Genomic DNA, 17753 nt, shown 5'->3' on the forward strand with positions numbered 1-17753 from the left:
CTATACCTGGTCTGCAGAACTTGAAACAGATGAAATGCTGCTGGGAGGGGAAGCACCCAAAGAACGGTTTACAGCTTCTGGGACTTCTAGAAAAGAGAAAGAACAACATGTATAAGTTTTCAAAGTATGTTTGTTATGATGTAAGAAATTGAACTGTTACAACAATTGAGTTGTTTGGAAGATCTGGAAACATTTGACCTTTGACATCTGTCAGGAAAGCTTTCTACTGGAAATAGATGGGGCCTGTGTAAGTGCTGGGACACTTGCTTGCCCAAGGGGTAGCCTTGCTTGTGAAGGAAAAACCAGTCTGGAAAACAATTTGGTTACTGGCAGAACTACACCCAGAGTACAGGAAAAAACCTCTTCCACCACCAAAGTGAATGACTGTAGCAGTAGATGAGAAAATGCAGGAACTCGATGCAAGTAATTTTCAGTCCTGTGAGAAGCAGTCTTACAGGTGAGCAAGTCAGGACAATGAATTTATTTCAGAGATAATTTTTCACCAATTTAGACTGCCTGAATTGTTTGTATACATGATCAAGAAGTCCAGGCAGCAAAATGGAGATGCAGAATTAATAGAAAACATTACGATGCTAAATTGGAATAACAAAGCATAGTTGAAAATAGTTACTAGGGCTGAAACACAGATGTAAGAGTTTAAGAAATCAGTAGTGAAATATTTGAGTAGTGTTGCATAGTAATGATATGATGAAAGAAGTATGGATTATTGCTTTCTGGTAAAAACTAATTTAGCCCAACAGTGTAGGTGTCTGCTATGGGTACTTGTGAACACAGCTGGATGCAAATCAATATACTAAAGAAGATCATTGTAGAAAGTTGAGTGATCTTATTTTGTTATTATGGGAGGCTTTTTTTCCTGTGTGCTTTACTTATTAGGGAAAACAAATGCTTCCCTTTCTGGATAAGGTACTCTGCAGCCCGTAAATGTTAAATCTTCACTAATAAAATTCTGATTTAGATATTGGTTTAGAAAGCAATAGAATGTTATAGAGAAGACCATACACAGTGACCAGAACTAAAAAAATGCAGTTGGACTGGGGACAAAGACAACTGTGTGAAGTACATTTAGAACTTCTTTGCAGTAAAGATGCAACTGTCTGGAAGCTGCATCCCAAGTGGAGGGGAGACATTATAGAGAGCAGTTCCAGCTCTCAATGAATTAATAATCACCTGAAGAAGGCTGTTCAATATTATGGATTTTGGTTTTTCTGGCAGATTTTGACTGACTGGCTGTTAAAGCTACATCTGAAAGTAGATTGTATTAATAAAGCAAGAACTGAGAGAAGTCAGATTAGTGAATTAGACTTGACAAAAGGATATTAAAATAAGTAATGAAAGATGCCTTGGCTGTGTGTAAAAAAGTAAAGAGAGAGGGAGCTTTATGCAATAAGAATTTTATTGATTTTAAAGATAATCTAGGAACTAAACAAATAGTAGTTGTGGCACAGAAATAGAAATTTCCACAATCAAATTGGAAGCAGAGCTTAAATAACATCAGTACAATTAAACTGAATGGGCCCAGATTATCTTTACCTATGAAATTTTAAAAACCGGCACATGAAATTCAAGGGTGGTAACAGTTATTTTACGTAATTTTCAAGTCAGGATGGTACCAAATTACATAAAGAATTTTAAAGTTAAAGAATACCAAACATAATTGCTATACCTAAAGTGGAAAAAGTGACTTGAGCATCTACAGGGCTTTTTGCCTGATTCCACAGAACACAAGGCCCTAGGAGAGAATTCGAAGGAAATAACATCAAGATTTGGAAGTAAAGGTACAACTAGCAAGAGAAAATCTGAATTTTAGCCAAGTAGATAAAATGTTACAGCTCTTTCATAGAATAACAGAGTTCTCCAAAGAGGGGATGTGGCAGGGTACTTAATCTGGACTTCAGAAGAGCATTTGACACTGTGCCATATGGGAAAAAAGTACTTGTAATGATGAAGACAGAAGTTAGCTCTAGGCTTGTGTACAAAGAAGAGATGGCAGGTTATGCTCAAGGGACATCAGTGATTATGGGTGGTTTGTATTATAAAGTTGTTATTGGACCTGCCAATGAATAAGATTATGCTAAAGAAAGTTTACTAATCAGAGCATCATTTAGCACCAGATGGTCTTGAAGAATAGTTACAGTTCCAGGAGTAGTAAGAATTTATGTTTCCAGTTGAAGCACATCAGTTGTGTGATGGGAGCAGACAAACTTGAGTGCATCAGTCAAGAGCATTCATGTGAACCATGTATTAATGTGAACTTCCTCAGCACAGGAGATATAATTGCAACATGCATCAAGCAAATGTTTCCAGGAAAGAAATACACTAATAACAGCATGTCAGTTTAAGCTACACCAAATGTAGATTTATATGTGCCATTCTCACCATCTGTTTACAATATGAAAGATATGTTCAGACTGAATATGTACAGTAAAGGGCTTACAGGAAGGTCAGACAAGTGTCTGCTAACAAGCAACTAGAAAAATGTTAAATCTAATTTACACTTCTGTACAAAGTGGGTTTATATACACATTACCTAATTTGTTTTTAGCTGTGAACTGAAACAAAGTGCATCTTGGAAAGCACTACTTAGAAAAGAGCTTCAGCAATTGCTATTACAAAAGTACTTTCTTTTTTCCTTCTGTAGAAAAAGAATAAATTGAATGTAATAGTAATGTCTGTCTTGTAGGCAACAGAAGCGTGGAACAGCCCAAAAATGTCATATTTAGGATTCTTCTGTGACAAGGAAGATTGATGGAATCTTTATTATGATGGGAAATGACCCAAATTGCCTTTGCTAGAGATTTCCAGTATTCATAAATATAAATGAAGCACTCATTTTCCATCAATAATCCTGAGATACTCCCTTAATTTTACTAGCTGAACTAAGGTCTTGGATACTTGACCTCCTCTTTGTATGCATTACAGATACATTAACTGCAAACTAATTAATATGCAAGGTACTTTGAAATAATTTTGGTTCAAAGATTAATTTGAAATAACAAGTTAAGCACATTTTAATTCAAAAACTGAATTATACTTACTTGGCAGAATTGAGGGCTTTTGGAGCAGAGGCCTGAAATAAATGTTGAGAGATTACAGAAAGGTCTGAGGGGATGTGCCCAGTCCCGGTAATATGAAAACTGAAAATATGCAGTGGTAGAATGTGTTCTATCTCACCCATGTGTTCATTGAGAAACATGGGCCTGATACAGGTATTTTAAAAAATGATATCCCACTAGGAGGAATTTAAACATATGTTTTAAATCTTGATTACTTTAGTACACGTTATATCTTCACATGCTTTTTGGTGATGGTTAAAGCATTTGTATGCATTCATTTGCCATGTTTTATTTTTTGCCACTGTGAGGCTTCAGGAATCTCAGCTCTGAGGAAGGAACAAGGAGGCTCCAGTGAAAAGAGTGCTCCCCTTTGAGCCTCTCACAGCTCACTGCAATATTCCCAAGAGGATGGAAAGGGACCTTACTTTTGGGCACCACTTGGAAGGGGGGGAAGTGGAAGTTCCTGGCTGGAATTGCGCCGTCGGTCTGGTACCGTAGGTTTTTCTGGAGTTTGGGAAAACAAACGGTAGAGTCAGAATTTCTTCAGAAGTATATTATCCCAGGTTAGGGAGTCCCAGTAGGTGAGGGAGGGTTTCTTTTACTACAAATTTGGTTATTTTCTGACACGGCAGCCTGCCATTGCGCTGCTGTTAACTAACTCTAGGCAATACCTGTGCTGTGGATGCCTGCGGGGCTGGGTGGGACTCTGACACAGGGGGAGGAGGGCAGCCAGCCCTGAGGAGGCAGCAGCTCCTGCTGGAGCCGCCTCGCCCAGACACAGACAGAGCCACGGACACAGCCAGGAGGGGATGGATTCCCTGCCCACACAGACACAGCCAGGCTGGGATGGATTCCCTGCCCACACAGACACAGCCAGGCCGGGATGGATTCCCTGCCCACACAGACACAGCCAGGCCGGATTCCCTGCCCACACAGACACAGCCAGGACGGATTCCCTGCCCACACAGACACAGCCAGGCCGGGATGGATTCCCTGCCCACACAGACACAGCCAGGATGGATTCCCTGCCCACACAGACACAGCCAGGATGGATTCCCTGCCCACACAGACACAGCCAGGATGGATTCCCTGCCCGTGCCAGGGACTGCCTCTTGCCAGGAGCTGGCTCTGTGAGGGATGCTTCTGGCTGAGTTCAGAGCCTGTCCCTCCCTTCCCCCTTCTCCACTTGCAGGGCTCCATGGGCACACTGCTGGTCCATCACTGTGCTACATGACCCTGCCAGGAACCTCAGCAGCTTTACTGGGACTGCTGTCAGAGAACAATGATACCCACTGCAACTGAGGCTGCCCAGATCCAGTTTGAAACTGCTAAAACCAAACACCCCTCAAAAACCTACAGTAACTTGAATGTGGTGTTGTTTGTTTCATGTTTTTAGTAAAAAAATAATTGGATGTCAACTTTTCACATTAGTGGGTATAATTTACCTTCATTTGCAGTTAAGGTCTCTCTGGAAGGTAAACATGGTTTCTGCAGTAAAAGAAAAGGACAACCAAGTATTAACTGGCATTTGTGCAGCAAATGTTTATCATTTATACTTTTTGTGAAACAGTTTAGAATTGACAACATCCTGGAAGAATTAGGAGGCAGGGACATAGCCATTCTGTAAAGAGTCTCTAGTTGTATGACCTTGAAGTTTGCGATTTTGCAAAGGAAACTTGGAAAGAATCCCAGCTTGTGGGTATAAATAAATGGAGAAAAACTAAAATCTAGACAGTTCATTCTTATCTCAGGAGCTAAAATCATAAGTCTATCCCAAGTACCTGAAAATGAAAATTGGATTTTCATCCATTGAACTACGCACACAAATATTTGAACACATTTTCTTCTGTTTACTGGAAGTTAAACTGTTGGTTTAGCTCACAGTAAAACTGGAACTAATCTTCCACTTTTATTTTTTTTGCTTTCATTTTGAAACAATGATAATAAACTGCCAGTTTTGAAACATTTTTTGAATTAATTTCTTTGAAAATTTCAACTAGTCCTCTTACTTTCTGCCACAAGAAGTTTTTGGATATTTTTTGAATTACTGAAAAACCTCAGACAAATTCTGGTAAAATCCTGCATATTTCTTGAGCTATCACTTTCAATGAACTCATGTTCTCCATAGGCAGCCCTGTACATTCTGGGAATACTTCTGAATTGTCTGTGTTCCTATCTATTTCTCATTTATTCAGTTCATGCACTGTTTTTATTGTTACATCCCAGGGCATTGAATTGAAACGTTGCTTTGATCAAAATATTTTTCTGCTTGAGCAAAAAGATCACTGACTTTCACTTGTGTAATAGCACCCAAATATTTCCTGTCTTTGTAACTCTTTCTCCTAGCATTTTTTACATTTATCTTGTAACCAAACTCATGGTAAAACTAAGTTTTACAATAAATTAAAAATATAATAGAAGTTTTGGGTGATTATACAACTACAAGTCAACTTACTGGTGAAATTACTGCATTAGAAGTTTTCTTGCTGAAGAATGGAGGAAAAAGAAAAAGAATATGGTTACTTAGCAGATACATGGATTCATTTAGCAACTAAACATCAGTTTCATTGGTTCTCAGGGTATTTCTGTCTAAGATGGGATTCACTGGATACTTGTACCAGTTAGAAACAAAGAAGAATAAAAAAGGAATAAGGGTATTATCAGTTGCAACGTGGGCACTCACTGAAGGTACTTAGACAAGGAAGCTACAACTCTGTCCAATACTTAACATGAGTTAGGAGGGCAGGAGAACTTAGTGAAAGCTTTCTGCACCTCCAGGCTTGCATGTGCTGCAGTATGGGACTAAAGCAGCCAGGGCAGCCAGCATCTGCCATCAGTGGCAGGCAGTGAAGGGCAAGGCCACTTGGCATACAAAGAGTGTTCCTCCAGAAATAGCAAAATAACAGCCTGCCTTTAGCTAGTCTGGATATCTTTCACAAACAAGAATAAATATTATTCCTGAATTCTAATTGTTACAGGCAAGGACAGGAGTTAGCTCCTAATACACCTATTAAACCCATCCCCATCAAAGAAGTACTTTTATCATTTTTTACTCACAGGCCCCTTGGTAACGGAGATGGAGCTGCTCCAGTGGGAAATCTGGATTCCTGTGTGTTATTGAACCTCTGACCTAGAGATGCAAGCAATACATTTAGTATGCTATGTGAGCTGTATCTGAACAGTGGATTTTCCTCATTGCCATTTTAGTAATAGAGGTAAAAAATATCCACTGCTTCAATTTTTTTCTCAACATTTTCAGTCTGATTATGCAAGTGAACAGTTCAGTAACACTTCTTACTTATTGCTGATCGTACAGATAAGATTTACACTGACACACTACATTGCACACTGTATTCTGCTAACTGGTGGCATATCAGTTCCTCTCATATTGCTGTATTTTCATCTGAATACTTACTTTCATCATTATTGTTTGCTTCATGGTCCTGCAATGGAAAAATAGGTTAGATTTGATATGAAGGAATTAAAAAAGGAATTACTGTGTTCAGTTTTAATTCCTTCACTACCAGAAGGACACAGAGGTAATGGAGCAGAGAAGGGGAACAAGGCTAGTGAAAGGACTGAAGCACAAGTCCTATGTGGAGTGGCTGAGGGAGCTGGGCATGTTTAGCCTGGAGAAAAGAAGGCTCAGGGGGGCCTTAATGCTCTCTACAAGTACCTGAAAGGAGGGTATCAGACTTTTCTCCCAGATAACAAGTGACAGGACAAGAGGAAATGGCCTAATGCTGCACCAGGAGAGGTTTAGATTAGATATTAGAAAAAATGTTTTCACTGAAAGGGTGGTCAGGCATGGAATGGGCTGCCAAGGGAAGTGGTGGAATCACCATCCTTGGAGGTGTTCAAGGCCTTGTGGATGTGGCACTTATGGACATGGTTTACTGGTGAATATGGTGGTGTTGGATTAACAGCTGGAACTTGATCTTAGAGGTCTTTCTCAGCCTGAATGATTCTTTGACTATTAAATGAGAATTGCATGAATAATCAATATTGTTTTGGTATCTGTAGTAATTTTTAAAGAAATATTTGTACAGAAGGCATATAGTATCCAGAATACTTTCATAATGTTATTTGAAAAATTTTAAGCAACCATCAAATTTTGAACTTTCTAATAATCTTGAGATTGCTTGTAGTAATATTGAGAAAATCTAGCCTTAGTTTTGCAGTGATACCTTTTGGTTCATGTTTAATTTCTGACCTAGAAGACAGAAATTTTGCAGCAGATTTGAACATACCAAAACCACATCTTCCACTGAATGGAGAAAACTGAGTAGACCCTCTTATCACCATGCTAGAATTGAAGCAATCCACCTAATTTCCTGGCTTCTTTGGGAGATGCTTAATTTTAGGTCCCATTTCTTGACTTTTAGGGAAGCAAGACTCCCATCTGATAAGTATCTTTCAAAGAAGCATCAGTTATTAATTTGTCCGTCTTCATCTACCCAGCTAATGGCTTTTCACTAATGTTAGTGACAAATGCCTCCATTCTCTTGCTGGAGAGGTGTAATCCATCACCCACCAGCTGGGGAAATGAGACATGGCAAATTTCTTCTCCCAGTCAGCTCAGGCCTTTGAGAGGAACAAGGGTTACAGTTCTGTGCACATGATCAGTGCTGGTCAGTGCTGACAGCAGACTGAATGGGAGCAGTTAACAGATGTTTTCGTTTTTGTTTGGGCTTTGTCAGTGTGCTGTAGCCAGGGATGGAAAGGAACAACAGAGCACTGGACAAACATCATGCTCATTACCATGTGTTTGTATAAAATTGTAAAGGCTGGCACTTACAAGACAAGCAAAGAGCCCAGAATTGGGATTGCACTGGATAACTCTTTCCTAAGCTGACTCTTGTGACAAACTGGTGAGCTGCAAGCACCCAGGAGCTGAATACACCCATGGTACCAATGAGTGTTTGTCTGGGAGCTTCATCTTGGAGCTGTAACTCACTCAGTGTGTGGCTCCAGCTAAAGGACAGTCTCTTTTTATTCTCTGAAAGCTAGGATGATATCCATCTCAAATGCAAGCTTTGAAAATGCATTAATGGAGAGGTTTCAACTGCAATGTGGCATTTGAGTCTGTTCTGAAGCAGGAGTATTCTTAGTGCTGATCAGATAGTGGAATTTCTGTCCAATATCCTCCCTTGAGATGTGAGATTGTTTCTTTTATATTGTATTGGTAAGAAAAGATGAGAAAACAAACTATTTCCTAAAACAGAAATCCCAAATTTGGGACTGCTTTGGATTTGTTCAGAATCCCACAGGATACAGATCTAAATGGGAAGAACTTTGTGATGAGGTGGAAGGGAAACTAAAATGCTGTTGTACATACAAACTGCTTGGTACATCTAAAAATTTCAAGACTGAAGACTATAAGGTGCTCATATACCATCTGCACTGTTACCATAACTTCTAATCCTATTATATGACCCCAAATTCTTGGTTTCAAGTGTCTAATTTCTCTACATAGTTATTGGTAGACTGATTATTTCCTAGGGACAATTCAGAGCACAGGGCTGGGACAGGGTGTGAGCACGCAGCTTTTGGCACAGATGCTGACACAACTGACACACTGCTCTGTTCTGGATGGTTGGCTCCTCAGGAAGACCCTCTCAAACTAGCACAGCTGTGAGTAGAGCTATGGTGTAGATCAATTAATGGAGCTAATCTGGCTGAAAATGATTTGCTTTTGCTCCTTTCTGCAGCTGGACAAGTTTCCAAATAGTTTGCTTAAAACAACTTAGCACAGTGGAAGGGACAGATGGCATAAGAGCAGAGGGAGGCAGAGGGAGATAAGGACTGTCTTGTAATGAGTCCTTCAAGGACTGCATTTTCTAGTGACACTGGTTACTCACACTACCCAGTCTGACATTTAAAAAGTTTCCATTTTCAGAAAGCAATAATCATTCACCATCTAAGAGGAATGAGGCTCAAGGAAAAGTGTTCAGATTGGACAGAATAATCCTCTGATGGTTAAAGTAAGGTTCCTGAAGTACAACTGGTACAAGAAACTGTTTTTGTGGACTGAAACATATATATAGATATCCCTTATATCCCAAAAAACATTTGAACTTTTTCTTGGATCAATACAGATGTCCAGTGCTCTTTTGCCCAAAGGATTAATAGCAACAATCACAATATTAGATGAACCTGGCATTCAGTCATCTGTTTCTGTTATTTAATCCAGACAATAAATAGATAATCCATCTCTTTAGATATGAAACACAGGACTAAATGTAACACATTCTTTTAGAGTGGCCCATTAACTACTCACTGGTTTTGGATGAAGACGACTTCTGGGGAGAGGCAAAATATTTCTGAAAAATACACACAGTAAGTTATAATGAATAGGATTTATTTATTTAATTGGCTCAGATAGGCTTTTTAAGATCTAGAGGGAAGGAGGTCTGCAGTAAATGGATTTGATTTCAGCTCTACACAGCTACAGTGCTTGTGTGGATGCTGTGCCCTTGGTGTGGAGCTACTCTGGAACAGCTCCTGTCCTGGACCTTGGGTCCCCTGTGACTGCACAGGCCCTCACCAAACACCCTCACACACAGAGCACTGTGGATGCCTCCTTCTGGGGGCACATAACATACTCTGTAAAATAATGACCTAGAGAGGAGGCAGGGCTTATGATGCAGCTTTCTATGCTTCTGGGGACACAGGAGTGAAGTAGGCTGCACACTCAAGTATGATTTTGCCCTTTTCTGACAGAGACTTGGGATATAAACAATGGATTTACTGAGCCCAGTTTCTTGACAAGCAATTTTATACAACTGCAAAAACATCTAATTTGCAAGGGTGCAGAGATGGCTAATAGGACCTTAAACTGCCTGGCAGAGATATTTTATCCCTGTACTGGATCCCTAAAGGGTTATTTAAGAAAATCCTATCATTATGGCAAACTGCCTTCAACACAGAAGTTCACAAAGCAAGGAGAGCTTTTGGTTCTCATCTTGTCCTAGCATCCCTAGCTATTTGAGTGGCCTGACAACTGTTTATTGTTTGAAGTCTACACATTAGAGAGAAGATTTTTTTTTCTCTGCTAACATTTCCTATTGATCTAAGCTGCTGTTAACTTACCTGGAATTATCCTGCTTAGGTGACTCTCTGGTCATGCTGTGCATGTGGGAGTGCTCTGTACTCTGAGCAGGCATGAACATGAGTGGCTTGGTGAACCTAGTAATTAAACATGAATTAAGAAAGGAAAATTACATTTAACAACAGTCAATACAAACAAAACCTCTCTTTCTTCTCCCCTACCCCCTCAAAATTCTAATAAGTAACCTCAAGAGTATTTCTTTTTAGTATGTATTACATTTGGGTTATTGAAATTTACATAGAAATGGTTGATAATATTTGTGCAGATAATCTGAAGAGATATTTACTGTATGTATTTCTTAATTCTGTTACTGTATTTCTTCTAGAGAAAGAATTACCAGACACGTAGAATCTAGATGAGAAAAAATATTTTCTGACAGTTTTAAATAATGCACAAACATTGACAGCAATGGGTTACCTGGTTACTGGTGGTGGTGATGGTTTTTCCTGTAAGAGAAAATGCACAGAATTGTTTTTTAGTCACTTTTTAATTTCATAAAATAGATATTATGATTGTATTTATGTTATCACATCAAGATATTATTTTTGCATTGCAATACAGATTTCTACTACAGCTCTGTCTGGTAATCTACATTAGGATGGGACAGGCAAGAACTCAACATCAGTAAATCTGCTTTGGCCATATGTTGTGTCAGTACCAGCAAATGGGAAAAAAATTACTGTGTCAGAACTGTCATTGCTCCTCTGCTGCAGTTCTTCTGCAAAACATTCCCTTAGGCTGCTGCTCCACAGATTGGATCACTATCACAGAGGACTGGGAAACTTTCCCCTTCCCATTTACTCTTTTGAAATGGTTTGCCAGCTTTTCTGAAAAGGGAGTGTCAGAAAGCTTTAAGTGCAGGAAGAGTTATGTTCCCAGTTTTCCCTTTTGAAAGGCTGATAATCTTTTCTCACAAGTCACATCTGTACCCTGCCTGAGGCAACAGGATTGATACTGTAGAAAGGCCTCACCTCTTCTTCAGGAACCTCGTAGACTTCTACAGGACAGGGAAGAAATAAAAAGCATTCTTTAGTGTAGCAAAACCATACTGCATGTTACCATAAAAGCTGATCTGAATTTCTATCAGTCATGCTTCTGACTCTGGAAAAATAACTTAGAGAATCTGCTCAGAATTTGAATCTGCCACCCTGGAGCAGCAACACCCCCTGTCTTGTAGGGAAAACTTCAGGTGAAGTCTGAAGGAATTCTGATATACAGTCACTGTATTAATCAAGTTTCCTCCCATTGCAAAACCTTTTTATTGTTTTGTTTTCCTTCTCATTCCCTCCCTGCTGCAAGCAAGATGAATGCTTGTGTTGTGCAAACCTGGGTCAGTTTGGAAAAAATGTGTTATCACACCTGTAGTAGCATTTAGCCTTTCCTTGACTCAGGGAGGAAGAAATCAGGTCAGTCACAAATTCAAGCTGGCTCATTTGCATGGCCAACATCCCTCCCTGAGTTCTGACCCACAAGTATATTTTAGTTCATAGATCCTGAAAGAAAAAACCACCAGCACCTTTAGCTATGCCCGGTTTCTTCGATGCAAATAGAATCCTATTTCAGTAAATTTCATGACAGGCTTCATCACTTTACTGCACTCAAGTGTCCCAGCTCCCACCAGGGGGAGATGTTTTATTCTGCAGTAACATCTGTCAGGAGCTTGTTGCTGCTCGACACTGATTTACAGAAAGGCTGAGATTGAAAAGGGCATTTTAAAATGTCTGGAAAATAACTCACGAAGTCTTAAGCAATTCATAACAAATGTTAGTTTATGACTTGTAGTTTGTGACTTTAAAGCTAAACACATTGCTAATGAATATGCAAAGCTTTTTAAAGAACTATGTCATGTCTGGAAAGGTTACATCCAAGCAATTAATGAGACTGAGGATGCAAAACAAGTCTAAGTTGGAAGAGAGAGATTAACAAGAATATCTGAATTTACAAAAGCAAGTAGGATTCCTCTTATTTGCTTCTGCTTTTGTTTCTTTTTCAAATAAACTGCTCTTTACAGAACCTCAATGGGAACCCTGTTATAAAAGGCCATGCAAGACATCAGCCTGTAGAGAATTTCTATATGGTTAAGTCTGAAGTATTGGCTCTTGATTCCTATGGTGAAATGGGATTACTGACATGCTGAGTCCTATAATTCTTTTTGCTGGATTGATCAATTTGTGTTCCTCCACTAGAGCAGAAGGCTAAAAATAAATTAATTTGGGGCAAACAACTTGTTCTAGTTTTATTCATGCTTAAAATGGATTTACTGTTCAAGCTACACAAAGCAACTGCTACAACACAGAAAAGCTAAAGGGGAACATATTTTTGTTTTACTTTAGTATGTCATAGGGTTAGTGGTGTGAATACATCAGGCATAATTTAATATTTCACAGTTTTACATTCTTTCATTCTAACAGCAATGCAAGCTTCACATACCTTGCATAACAGAAGTAAGAGAAGGCTTTGGAGATATAGGGGGGGCTGGCTTTGTTGTCTTCATAAATCTGTTCACAGGTGCTAAAAACATATTTTATTCATGTACATATATATATATATATATTTGTGCATGTGTGTATATATACACATATATATATATATCTGTTTACAAACTAACAAAATAACATTTATACAATAAGAATGAATATTAAGTAAGTCCAAATGGCAACCTTTTGGGTGACTTTGAATAGATCAACTGAGTCAGAAAGCAGCTGTCATTTTAAAAATGAAGGATTATTCAGTATTTCAGCCTTTCTGAAGAGGTTTGATACTGTCAGTAATGTCAGAGAGCAGAACTACAGTCTCTTCTCTGTTTACTTTTCACCTTTGGGCTGTAGTAGTTGCATTCCCTAGCTAAATATACTTATATGAAAGTGAAATTAAAAAAAAAAAAAGGCAAAGTCTATCTTTATCTACTAAATATCTAAAAATGCTTGTTCTTCTCCTGAAGCACTTCAGCAAACCGAGAATTTTAATGCTACTGCTCCCTTGGTTGAGAAGGCAGGTCATATGTTATGAGAAGCCTCCTGGTTGTACAAGGGCTGGACTTTGAAACAGCTGAGAGAGGCAGAAATTAAACATGTCTTTCCATAGTTAAAAAATAATTTTCCTTGGCCTTGCCATAAGCCAAAGGAGCCAACTGCCTTTTTGCAGGCTGTGATCTCTTTAATAGCTGCATCTCCACTCTTTGAACCCTAGAAACAGACCCATTAATTTGACCCATTTTTTTCCACTATTATTCCTAATAAAGCAATAATTATAAGCTTATATGACTAAAACTCACATCTTGTAGGTAGTGACATGCTGCCTTCTGTGGGTTGAATATAGTTATCATCATCATTGTCCACTGGCACAATGTAGTTATCCTATGAGAAATTCAGGACAAAAGTCTCTCAGTTAAACCTCCATCATGCCATCAAACTGTTTGGATTGAAGCCCTGGAAGCAGTTTACAATAGTTGCCATTTCACAGTGACTCCTATTTCAGACATTTATCATCCTTTGTGGAAGGGAATCCCAAAGATTGAAATCCCTTTATTGAATTATTCCACTGGTGCATGGAAGCCCTCCCTTCCCTCCAGTCCCGGAGCCTTTGAGGTTACTCTCTCCCCACTGCCTGCAGCTTGTTATGGATGATCAGGAGCTATTCCATGGTCTAAAGAGCCTCCTTGATGCTCAAAGCAGGCTGATATCCCCTAGGAGTCTGTGTGGTACTTGCAGGTCACTGTTAGTGATGTACAAAATGATTTGTACTACAAAGGGTAAGATGAGACCAGCCCATGGCATTGCTAGGACATTTACACAGTTATAACCAATATATCTGTAAACTTTACCTCATCATCACTGCACTCCTTAGGCTTAGGTGGCACTTTTGGTTTTGCAGCAGGAGATGGCAGTGGCATGGATGGCACACATGGTTTCTTTGGTCTGGACATGGCTGGACTGGGTGTGCTTGGGAGAGGTTTGTTCATGGGAGGAAGCTTCTGGTGACTGGAGCGATTGTCTTTTAATTAGTAGAAAACAACAATGTTAGTAAAAATTACACATTAGTCTGTGCACCTTCTTCTACCGCTTGTGCAAAAGTGTTTGCTGTGGCTGCAGCACAGGTCAAATGGCAGACCTGGGCACAGCTGGACCTGATGTTGAGATCTGTGTGTGAACAGGTCCTGCTCCTTGCCCAGGGCAGCAGCCTGGCCCCTGTATGAGGTGCAGCGGGCGCCCAGGCACTGGCTGCTGTATGAGTAACTGTTCAACTCCCGGGGGAAAAGCTGCTGCCTGGGTGGGGTAGTGCATATCAGACTTGAGAAAAATGATACTGGGTGGGACTGGAACATGAATTATGCCCGGTTCTCTGGGGGGTCAGGTCCTTCCCTTTTCAAAGAACACACAGGTGAAGGGCTGATAAACTTCTGTGAGTACATATGTGGTATTTTAACACTTTGATGAATTGTCTACAACCAGTAACAGTCTGGTGCCATACAAAAATGAAAGCAGGCATCATGTCAATGTTTCTTTTCTCCATGTCTCAAATCTTCATTAACTGAAACTAACTTTCATTCACTTCAATGCAACCTATCCATGGTTGAAAAGAATCAAATCAGAAAGAAAAAAATCCCTTTATACTGGACCCATGAAAATAAAATCTTGATCCTGTCCTGTTTTTTAGGATATTTATCATCCTTAGTACCAATTTTGAAGGAGTGAATATTTGGGCTACTTCTTTTACTGCTTTGGGAATAATGATTTGAGAAACAGAGAAGTTTAAGAAGGGACCTGTCTAGTCTTATGAGCTTCATCTTAAGAGTAATTGCTGCATTAATATACGTGGATTAATTTGGAGACCCAAGTTAATAGTATCTCCGAGACCTCTGCTTGAATTTTGTCATCAGTAGACGTCTATCGCAGTCTCTAGGACACATATTAAAATTATAAACATCGCTATTGGCAATACTAACCTGTTTCATGCTGTAATTAAAAAAAGAATCATACCCCTGAATGCTTAAGATCTGAGTATGAGAATTAAAAGCAAACTCTTGAGGAAAGTACAGATTAGTGCATTTGGGGCCTCTTCTCTTCTGGTACTGATCAAAAAGCAATTATCAAGGTGACATAGTTAACTATTCCATATCTACCTGCATATTCACCCCTAGAAATAGGGAATGCAGAGGGAATCTTCTTTTTCTCCTTCTCACTTGGAGGTGGCTCATAGCTGTCATCAGGATTCTCTTCACTGGGGACCACATACATCTCAGAGTCAGAGTGGTCATCTGGATTTTCATAATCACTGTCCTAGAAAGACACAACTCCCCATTTCTCATCTCATAGCAGTCTATAACACAAAATTACAACAATGTACCCTTGAACAGACACATCATCTTCCCTTTTTGTGCTTCCTCTTGCAAAGAGGCACTCCTGCCTCCTCCCCTTCTGCTCCTCACAGGAGCTCCCTGTCTTTTTGCTATCTCCAAGCAGTCCTTTCACTTCAAGAGCTCAGTTTTCAAATTATGGACCAATTGCTTCTTTCCTTTCCCACAACAGTTCATTTCTAGATCCAGCCAGATGGATCTCAGGGTGTTGTCACTTCCTCTCCCTTTCCAGTTAAAGGGGTGCTGAAGATCTGACTCCAGAAGGAGACTGGTCACTTCAGGCTGACAGTCTGTGTCTACTTTAAAGCACTACTTTACACGGCTGACAGCTGTGAATTGCTTCATTCGAGTGTTTTCTAAAATCTAAGCAGAAGTTTTCATTTTCAGTAAGAAGTGGCTTTCCTCTCCTCACCCCTCCCACCCTTCCTGCCCCACATAAAACCTTCTTCTGATTTCTAAAATTATTGTTCAGTTTAGGAAGTCCTTCAAATTGATGCCATGTGCTTACTTATCCAAAAACCTTAGTGTTCATGGCAATCATTGACTGTGCTTCTGAAAGTACTTCTAAGCTGAATGAAAAAAAATTGAGGTAGCTAAAAATCAGTGGCTACTTGTGAATTAAATTGAGGTAAAAAATAACAACATTTCAATAGTATTTAGTTCAACCACAAGTAGATGATTTTAAAAGACACTTTTATTATTATTTCTTGAGCTAACTTGTTGCCACAGTAACACCCTACTAGCCCAAAATATGTACTTACAAAATCATCTGACCATTGTTCCTCTTCATTGTCTGCGTGTTCTAAACCAAACATTAGAGTTATTTAAGGAGATGTAATAATGAATATTAATGTTTGTCTTAGGTTGGTTTTTCAATCTATAGTTATCATATTTAGTTAAAAAAGAGCAAGCAAAATTTCCAAACAGTTCTGAGCAACACATCTGTTTGGACAGTAAATTAAATGCCTTTTTGCTTATTTTTGACACCTTATTTCAGAACTGTTGGAAAAGCATTAGAAAATTACAATCTGTGCATAGTCTGAACAGCAGAGCATGCACTTTACCCACAATGTCCTGCCAATGCATCTCATTTTTAAGTAGGGGTGCCAATTTCTAGATAATGGAACTCTTGCTGACCTCTGGGCCCTGGTTAAAGTTGGTTAAGTGTTTATATTAAACAGAGAACAGTTACCTGATAAGTTCCAAACTCTGTCCTGCTTTCTTCTATTCTTATCTTAACAAGATGGCTGTTAACTTGTAAAAACAGCCATGAACTAGTTTGTGGGCAGTGCTGCATGATAAGCAAGTAAAGGTCTACCTTTAAGGTAATTCATGATGATTCTACCTTTAAGATAATTCATGATGTCATCATTACATTAATAGCATTAAGATTTTAAATCTGTAATGATATATTTGTTCAATTTCTTTTGTATTTACTTTCCCAGTTTCTGTAAAGAGGGGCTGCATGCAAATTCTCCTCCATTTTTACAGCAGCCTTGATACAGAACTCTGATTAACACTGATTTTGAAAGAGTGGTTACTTGCTACTCTTTACGCTGGCACAATTAATCATTTCTTTCCTGCCTTTCATTTCAGAGGTGTGAACTACCTTCAGAGTTGTTGATAATGGTATCTTGTTCTCTCATTAAAAACAAATTATGAGGCACTGCATAGCTGAAATACTGTTAGGCATATAGATAGCAAATTAACACAGACATGCAGTTTAAATTTACATTAATGCAGCCTTACCTGAAGCATAATCCCTTTGTGGCAGACTTGGCGGTGGCTTTTTTTTAAGGCTGTAAATTATAATTATTACATTTATGATTTCATCAGTAACATTCACTAGAAAGGAGTATTAGCCAGACACATTAAAAAGCTGATAACTAAAGATACCCGCAGCTAAAGAAATACAGATTACCATCACAGATGCTTAGCAAATAGCTGTAGAAGAATGCTTTCAAAAGCTAGAAACAGATAAAATAATAAAATAGAATCTGAGAATTTAATATATTTTTTTTCACTAAGAACATATGTTGAAAGGACAGCTTCTTTGCTCACCCCACGTCTTCTTCATTTCCAGAACAAGATAAAATAGGGGGCAAAAATAAATGATGATCTATCAGAAGATGAAAATCTGTTCAGGTTCACAGAGGCTTTATTAAGACTATGGCATAAAAAAGTGGTGTAAGCACTCTCCATTTGTATT

At 39.0% G+C, this 17753-nt stretch overlaps 1 protein-coding gene across 12 annotated transcripts in view; it reads right to left on the minus strand.

The window, feature by feature from the left end:
• BLNK (B cell linker) overlaps positions 1 to 17753 on the minus strand; it is a 90620-nt gene that overhangs the window by 5807 nt on the left and 67060 nt on the right. For 8 of the 12 annotated variants that reach the window (XM_074545018.1, XM_074545017.1, XM_074545020.1 and 5 more), the window contains 18 exons: positions 17294 to 17343; positions 16306 to 16346; positions 15311 to 15467; positions 14012 to 14181; positions 13463 to 13544; positions 12619 to 12699; positions 11160 to 11185; positions 10606 to 10634; positions 10170 to 10265; positions 9358 to 9400; positions 6493 to 6520; positions 6135 to 6207; positions 5533 to 5563; positions 4523 to 4565; positions 3503 to 3581; positions 3060 to 3091; positions 1688 to 1753; positions 7 to 86 (listed from right to left, as the gene is read on the minus strand). In XM_074545018.1, coding sequence (XP_074401119.1) covers positions 7 to 86; positions 1688 to 1753; positions 3060 to 3091; positions 3503 to 3581; positions 4523 to 4565; positions 5533 to 5563; positions 6135 to 6207; positions 6493 to 6520; positions 9358 to 9400; positions 10170 to 10265; positions 10606 to 10634; positions 11160 to 11185; positions 12619 to 12699; positions 13463 to 13544; positions 14012 to 14181; positions 15311 to 15467; positions 16306 to 16346; positions 17294 to 17343 — 1207 coding nt within the window. The remainder of the gene's footprint in view (positions 1 to 6; positions 87 to 1687; positions 1754 to 3059; positions 3092 to 3502; positions 3582 to 4522; positions 4566 to 5532; positions 5564 to 6134; positions 6208 to 6492; positions 6521 to 9357; positions 9401 to 10169; positions 10266 to 10605; positions 10635 to 11159; positions 11186 to 12618; positions 12700 to 13462; positions 13545 to 14011; positions 14182 to 15310; positions 15468 to 16305; positions 16347 to 17293; positions 17344 to 17753) is intronic. The other 4 variants (XM_074545028.1, XM_074545027.1, XM_026799628.2 and 1 more) reach the window with 2 other exon arrangements.

Source organism: Zonotrichia albicollis, chromosome 7 (assembly GCF_047830755.1).
Source record: "Zonotrichia albicollis isolate bZonAlb1 chromosome 7, bZonAlb1.hap1, whole genome shotgun sequence".
NCBI classification, from domain to species: Eukaryota; Metazoa; Chordata; class Aves; order Passeriformes; family Passerellidae; genus Zonotrichia; species Zonotrichia albicollis.